The 7,871-nt window shown below is 56.1% G+C and overlaps 1 protein-coding gene and 1 long non-coding RNA gene across 5 annotated transcripts in view; one reads left to right on the top strand and one right to left on the bottom strand.

Annotated features, from left to right (window-relative positions):
- Positions 1-5,581, top strand: part of GTF2IRD1 (GTF2I repeat domain containing 1) — a 110,834-nt gene extending 105,253 nt beyond the window's left edge. For 2 of the 4 annotated variants that reach the window (XM_072837506.1, XM_072837507.1), the window contains 3 exons: positions 1,838-1,875; positions 4,070-4,203; positions 5,318-5,581. In XM_072837506.1, coding sequence (XP_072693607.1) covers positions 1,838-1,875; positions 4,070-4,203; positions 5,318-5,386 — 241 coding nt within the window. In that variant the 3' untranslated portion in view covers positions 5,387-5,581. The other 2 variants (XM_072837504.1, XM_072837505.1) reach the window with 1 other exon arrangement.
- Positions 4,887-7,299, bottom strand: LOC140639093 (uncharacterized). Its single transcript, XR_012035944.1, has 2 exons — positions 6,778-7,299; positions 4,887-6,325 (listed from the first exon to the last, which is right to left on the bottom strand). It is a non-coding gene; the product is annotated as an uncharacterized lncRNA (long non-coding RNA).
- Positions 7,300-7,871: the final 572 nt, after the last annotated feature.

Below are 7,871 nucleotides of genomic sequence, written 5' to 3' on the forward strand. Positions count from 1 at the left end.
GGAGAAGCAGGCTCCATGCAGGGAGCCCGACATGGGACTCGATCCAGGGTTCCCAGGATCACGCCCTGGGCTGCAGGCGGCGCCAAACCGCTGCGCCACCGGGGCTGCCCAATCATGTGATTTTTAATCTCACGGTTGTGAGTTTAAGCCCCACATGGGTGTAGAGAGTACTTAAAATCTTAAAAAATAAAAAAAGAATTTGTAACAATGTATGGTGACAGATATTAACCAGACTTACGTGGTGATTTCACAGTATATACAAATACTGAATCATTATGTTGCACACCTGAAACTACTATGATGTCATATATCAATTATACCTCAATAAAGGGGTGCCTGGGTGGCTCAGTCAGTTAAGCATTTGCATTTAGCTCAAGTCATGATCCCAGAGTCCTGGGATCGGGTCCTGAGTCAGGCTTTCTGCTCAGCTGGAAGCCTGCCTGTGCCCATCTCCCTGCCTCTGGCTTGTGCTCACTCTCATGTGCTCCCTCTCTCAGATAAATAAAGTCTTTAAAAAAAATTATACCTCGATAAAAAGAAAATACAGCAAACTTGAAAACACAAAAACATTTCTTGGAAACTTTTCTTGTTTCCAAGAAAAAAAGGAGATAACCATAACTAACTCTCCTCTTTAAGGCTAACACCGTGTGATGCATTGATTTCGAACTTTTTCCCCTACTCACATTTTCTATTCAATTTTACATAAGATTTTTTTTTTTAAGATTTTATTTATTTATTAGAGAGCACTTGAGCGAGCAGGGGGGAGGGGCAGAGCAACTTGCTGTTTCTCATCTGGCTTTTTTTTTTAAAAGAATTTTTAAAATATATTATTATTATTATTATTTTAAGATTTATTTCTTTTATTCAGAGAGAGAGAGAGAGACTAGAGGCAGAGACACAGGCAGAGGGAGAAGCAGGCTCCATGCAGGGAGCCCGACATGGGACTCGATCCCGGGTCTCCAGGATCACACCCTAGGCTGCAGGCAGCGCCAAATGGCTGCGCCACCGGGGCTGCCCCCCCCCCTTTTTTTTTTTTAATATTATTTATTTATTTATTTATTTATTTATTCATGAGACACACAGAGAGAGACAGAGACATAGGCAGAGGGAGAAGCAGGCTCCCTGTGGGGAACCTGATGTGGGACTCAATCCCAGGACCCTGGGATCACGCCCTGAGCCGAAGGCAGACACTCAACCACTGAGCCACCCAGGCGCCCTCTCGTCTGGCTGTCTTGTACATGCTCGAACATTATCCACATCCTTCATGATTCCCTTTGGTGACTGACCCATCATCTGAATAGATGGACCATAATGTCCTCTACTGATGGACGCTTAGGCTGCATCTCATTTGGGAGGGGGGGTTTGTATAAATAATGCTAAAAGTAAAATAATAAAATTATAACTAAAAGATATATAAAAATAGTATTTTGATGAATATACATTTATCTAAATCCAGGCACACATTTTTTTTTTAATTGATTTATTTAAGTCATCTCTACACCCAACAGGGGGCTCAAATTCATGACCCTAAGATCAAGAGCCTCATGCTTGACCAACTGAGCCAGCCGGGCACCCTGGGCACATATTTCTGATCACTTGGTCAGGTGACACTGTCAATTTCTAGACCAGGAACCCAGCAGCGGAGGGGCAGCTGGCCTGGCAGGACACTGCATGGTCTCAGGGGTGCTCACCATTTCCATCCGGGTCTTAGCTGGCACTCCAGTGGCAGCCACAGCCTCTCATCTCATGAGAGGTGTCATCCACATTCAGGGGGCAGGTGAGAAGAAAGAGAGGAAGCCCCATTTTCTAACTGCCACCTCCTTTCTTTCTGTTTTAGACCTTTCACAGAAATCTGCAATGATGCCAAGGTGCCAGGTAAGGTGGAGACTGAAGAGACCACCTCACTGCCTCTTGGGGACCAGGTCTGTGGGCAGATCTGGCCCAGGTGGCATGTGATAGGTAGCTGACCACCCTGAGGAAGTATAGTGCCCTCTGCCCAGTACGTCCACAGGGAGCCTGAGACTTCCCCCTGCAGGCCAGTGTCCCTGGAAGGCCCCAGGGAGCCTGCAGGTGTCCGTCAAGGGGGGACCCTGCTATAGCACAGCTGAGTGTGTCACCTCAGCTAGGGATGATGGGAGCAGGCCAGAGCCAGGAGGAGAGGACAGTAGGTGGGATCATAGAAGCCACCTGGGGAGGACAGGGACAATACCAGCAGAGGGGGCAGGCCGAGTGGCTGAGATGGGCTGGGCATAGGGGATACCCCACCATTCTCCCTGCATTTGCAGAACACACACCTGCACCAGACATTGTCTCTTAGAACCTATGAGTTCACAGGAAGCTGGGAGACCGTCTGGTATGATGGTTCTGCCTGAGAAGATGTACCCTGGGGATGGGGGGGTGTTTCCCTGGGTGGGTGATTTGGAGGCATACCACTGATTAAAATACACAGATATAGTCCCAAACACATTGCGCGGCTGGAAAGCTGAAGCCCGGAGAGGGAAGGGGGGTTAGCAGGGCCACAAGGAGACTTGGTGGCCACCTTGAGCCATCCATCTAAGCTGCAGTCCCAGCAAGTGCCCAGTGGGCACTGTGATGAGCCCCCATCCTGGCCTGAGACCCAAGGCCCCACCTCTAGAATGGGCCTAGGGTGGCACAGCCCAACCAGGAGCCCCCTCCCTCTGTCCTGCACTGGTCACACCAGATTTGTAGTAGGGAGGTGACAGGTTTGGGAGCTGTTCTAGGTCAAAGGCAGAGGGGAGAAGACTCTGCTGAGGCCTCGGGAGGAGAGTTTAGGACAAATGCTCGGAGCACAGATGCCATAACTTGCATCCACCACTCCACCAAGGCCATCTTTGGGGTCTTAGAGTGACCCCAGGTTGGCCATGGCCCTTGGCCAGCACCTCTGCCTTCATTGTTCATGTGAGACCTCCTACAAAAATCCCTTGTCTCTGGCCCATTCCCTGAGCTCCTTCTGCCCTGAGTCTTCTGTTTCCCAGGATGTCTGTTTATGCCATGTCACAGACCCCCCAGCCTCTGATTTGTCTCCGCCAGTTGGACAAACAGCCACTTCATGGGCCCACCCAGTGTTCATACTGTGTTATCACAACCCTTCTGGTGTCTACTCAGTGAGCTGGCCGCTCAGTCAAGCACCAAACCCTACTTGTGTGACACACAGTTGCAAATCTTTTCCAAGTCTCTTATATTCATATCAATTTAATTCTGCAGCCACAGAACACCTGCTGAGTCCTGCCCTGTGCTGGGCTCTTTCATACACATAATCTCCTTTGAGTCTCACATCACACTGTTTTCCCCATTTGGCTCAGAGAGGTTAATGCTAGAGAGCTAGCATTGGCGGTAATGGAATTTGAATCTAGGACTTTCGATTGTAAAGCACAGTCTCTTTCCACGGGGACACTGCCTGCTGTGAACTGCTGTACTTGTGAACTGTCATTTGTCACAGCATTATCCACAGTTAACAATAGCGACAGTACAGATACTAGTTCTTGATTGTTAAGTAGATCTGGAGGCCCAGGCAGGTCACCCACGGGAGCCTCCCAGCAACCCTGCAGGATCTGACTCATATTTCATCTGAGAGGAAATGAAGGACAAGGGCCAAGTAACTTGAAGTGACTTTCTCCAAGGCCCAAGGCCGAGCCCTTCCCTGTGGGATGCTAGGCCCTGGGAGTTCCAGGGAGGCCTGACCCCATAGGGTGGTCTGGGGATGGTATGGTCTGGGGATGGTATCAGGAAGACCTGGGCCTGAACTGAGCCCACTTGGGAGGCACACCTGGGGCATGAGGTTTGTGTTAGCAAAGGCAGGCAGATGACCACTGGGCTGTGGGGCCCAGCTAAGGCAGGAGGTTGGAGGGATGGGCCTTGGCCACCCCAGGGTGGGGGGAGCGGCAGGGAGGTCTGGAGCCTTGAATGCCGAGAAGAGGACTTGAAACATGAAAATAAAAGCCTTTTCTGGGTTTAAAAAAAAAAAGCCTTCTCCAGGGGGGTTCAAAGGGGGTTCAAAGCGCAGACACAGCAGCCGGCATGAGATGTCAACAGCCTTTTCTCCCACCAGCCAAAGACAGCAGCATTCCCAAGCGCAAGAGAAAGAGGGTTTCTGAAGGGAACTCCTTCTCCTCCTCCTCGTCTTCCTCCTCCTCATCCTCTAACCCGGAGTCCGTGGCATCCACCAACCAGATCTCACTCGTGGTAAAGTTGCACAGATCCGGACCTGACCGCCCTGCTCTTTGGCCTTCACCCTGCGCTTGGGCCGGGCCGTCTGCTCTGGGACATGGGTTTGGGGTGCAGGGAGGCACTAAGCTCTGAGTGGGGCTCCTTGGCCTCAGGGTTGCACACCCATCTGCCGGACCTACTGGAGAGGTAGCCCAGGCCTGTCATCGGGCTGCTCACGTGCACCTGGGCAGGAAGCCACACCCGCACTGGGCATGTGGGCAAGCCGAAGCTGGGAGAGGGTAGGGGACTCCCCTGGGCGGTGCCAGAGCAGTACCCAGAGCTGACTCTCAGGTTCCTGGGTTGCCAGATGCTAAGTTAATCTCTGTGCTCATATCATGCGCCCTGGGCCTCACCACAGCCCTGTGAGGTGTGGGTGTTACCCACAGGGTACGGAGGAGGGAAACAAGGGTCAAGGGCTGGTTGACTGTGGCCTCACTGTGGTCAGCGGTGGTGGATGGATGGCCCACCTGCAAGCTCCTCCTATCCTGCCATGTGGTTGGATTGGGTTCTCTCCCATCCAAGAGAAGAGCTCATTTTAGGGGCACACATACTTGCCAGTTCTTTCTTATCTCAAAATACTAGCTTTGAAATCCTGAGTCCAGTGGGGAGAATGCTGGAGCACATTTGAAAATGATTTGGGGATTTATTTTTGACCGTGCCTCCCTCTAACCCCTTTCCTAGGAAACCCCAAAGTTCAGGCTGTACCTTTCTCCCCACCACGAGTGCCTATAGGGGGTCCCTAGTTCTTCCCACATCCAAGAGACAGGACTCTTTGGAGCATAAGCCCTGGAGAGGGCTGAGTTTGTGGGGGTGACCACCTGGGAGTGTTCAGAGCCACTCCTCAATCCCATCTGGTCCACATGAGTAGTGCCTGGGACAGGTGGGAACAGGTCAGAAGGCCCCAGCCCAGGCTCCATGGCCACTGGTGGACTGTGTGACCTTGGACAGGTCACATCCCCTCCCTGGACCTCCAGCCGCCTCAGAGTGAATAGCATCTGAGAAGGCCCTTCCGAAAGCAGAGCTAAGTGGTCTGGCGTTCTTTCCGTGTCATCTGGAGTCCTAACCCAGACCATTTGTCCCCTCTCTCTAGCAATGGCCAATGTACATGGTGGACTATGCCGGCCTGAACGTGCAGCTCCCAGGACCTCTGAATTACTAGACCTCAATGCTGAAATCAGGACCTCACTCAGAAAGACTAAAGGAAATGTAATTTATGTACAAAGTGTATATTCGGATATGTATCGATGCCTTTTAGTTTTTCCAATGATTTTTACACTATATTCCTGCCACCACGGCCTTTTTAAATAAGTAAAAAAAAAAAAAAAAAAAAAAAAAAAATTGCGCTTGCTTATAACTTTTGAGTTTTCTCGTTTGGAATTACAACTGCGGCTGTCACTGGGACAAGGTCAGGAAACACAGCTCAGATGACCCACCAAGGTCCCCCCACCATTCCTTGCCAAAGCAGAGGCAGTGTCCCTGTCCCCCACTGGGTCCTGGTGTCTGGGGCTGACTTCTCGTATTTCTCTCTCTGCTGCTGGGGCCACATGACCTCCGGATGAGGTGCCATGTAAGGGCAGGTGGCACACTGACCCCCTGGCCTTGGGGAGTGCACAGGGTGGCAACAGGGGTCTGTCGTGCTGAGTAACAGGTGAAGTCTAAGGTATTAAATATAATCGTCAAGGCTGGGATCTCCATGGCTGGAGAGAAGGTGGCTTGGCGAAGGGACTCTGCTTTGGGGCTGAAGGGGGGGGGTGGGATTTTTGATAAAGTTCAGGGCATCTGAGCAGCAGTGATGGGTCACAGCTGTGTCTCAGAAAGGCCACTCTGGTGGCAGGTCAGAAGATGAAGGAAGGGGACAGATCAAAAGGGCCTGGCACCGGGCTGCTCGGCCCATTCACGTGGGGTGGGGAAGGCAGGCAACCCTGGGAGCACAAGGCAGGGTGACCTCAGCACCGAATCCAGGACCATCTCTGAAGAGGAGACTTAAAGAGCACAGTCGGGGTTGGCAGGGCAAAGCTGAATGGTGTTCTAGGAGAGCCGCTTGTGCCAAGGCTGGGAGGCTGCCCGAGACCTTGGGCGTTCCAGGAACAGAGAGTGCCTGGAGGCAAGATGAGGGATCAGTGGGAATGCCCAGTGGGCTGTGCGCTGCACCCCACACAGGGAGCCAGGTTGAAGGGGTGAGTGCAGCAGGAATGCAGCCTGGGTTCTTCAGCTGAGCCATGCACCCTGGGGCCAGCCTGCACCCCTTTTTTCTGCTGGCCTTGTGGGCCAGGAAGAGGCAGCCTGGGGGGGCCACCACTGGATCTGCATTATGGAAGGGCCCACCTTCCAGCAGGGAGTGCCTTGGAGGGCGGTGAGGAAGGAAGGAGAAGCTGGGAGACCACACCGGAGGCTCCTGTAGGGGCTCCAGGAGAGCTGGCCCCGGATCCAGCCAGGTGGAGCAGAACAAGGTCAGCCAGCAGGACTCGGAAGTCCATTGGACAGGCAGGCCGGGGCATGGAGGGGTCAGGGTGACCACAGGGGCAAGCCAAGGGCCAGAAGCGGGCCTACCACTTGGAGGAGCTGCGCTGTGACTCAGCCAATTAAGTGATCAAAACCGGCCAGGAGCGTCTGCCAACCCCCAGGGTCAGCCCGGTGCCCAGAGCGCAGCGCCCGGAGGGGAGGCCCCGTCCGGCCCGGACTCCGCTCGTCCTGGAAAGATGCCAGAAGCCAGAAGCCGCAAGGCTGGCTCGCGGCGCCCAAACCGCTCCCCCGTCTGCTGCTGCCACCGCCTCGCTGCCTCGTCCCCGCGCCCCGGGACCCGGGGGCCCACGAGGGCTCCGCGCCGCACCCTCAGACCCCTGCCCCTCCTGCGCAGGCTCAGGGCCGGGGCGCCCCCACAGCCCCCACCGCCGGCAGGGGCAGAGACTGGGCTAGAAGGCAAGCTTGCGTCTGCCCCCGGCCCCTGGAGGGAGGCCGTCCTCCCGCGCTCCATCCATCCCGGCTGCCCGTTAGACGCCTCGGAGGCTCTTCCGGCCCCCCTAGACCTGCGCGCCAGCTGCTCGGCCCGGCGGGGGACCCTCTCCTCCACTCTCGTCCCCTGCCTCCCACCCTCCCCTCCTCCTCCACCGCGGCCACCGAGCGGGAGCGCCGGCCCCCGCCGCCCCCGCAGCCCGCCCCCGGCCCCCGCCGCCCCCGCAGCCCGCCCCCGGCCCCCGCCGCCCCCGCAGCCCGCCCCCGGCCGCCTGGCGCCTCCCGGTCGCCTAGAGACGAGCCCCGCCCCGCCCGCGGCCGGAAGTGGGTCCTGCCCCGAGGGGCGGCAGCGCGGGGGGCGGGGCGCCCGGGGAGGGCCCGGGAAGCGCGCGGCGGCCGGCGGAGCCTCCCGCGCCCGTCCGCCTGCGCCGCGCCGGGCCCACTGGGCAGTTAAGCCGGCTGTGCAGCGCGGCCCCGCGCCCTGGGGCCCGACCCCATCGCGTCAAAGCAGGAGGGTGCCCCCCGCACACCGCCCTGAAGCCAGGGGCGGCCTGGGCCCGTTCCCGTGCCGGGAGCCCTGCGCTCTGGGCGGCGCGTGCCTGGGCCGCCGGCTGCCCGCAGCCCCTGGGGATGCCTTCCCCTTCCCCGCTCGCAGCCCTGCTTCCTGCAGCAGAGCCCAGATGCTGTTTATG

This window comes from Canis lupus, chromosome 8, assembly GCF_048164855.1.
Source record: "Canis lupus baileyi chromosome 8, mCanLup2.hap1, whole genome shotgun sequence".
NCBI classification, from domain to species: Eukaryota; Metazoa; Chordata; class Mammalia; order Carnivora; family Canidae; genus Canis; species Canis lupus.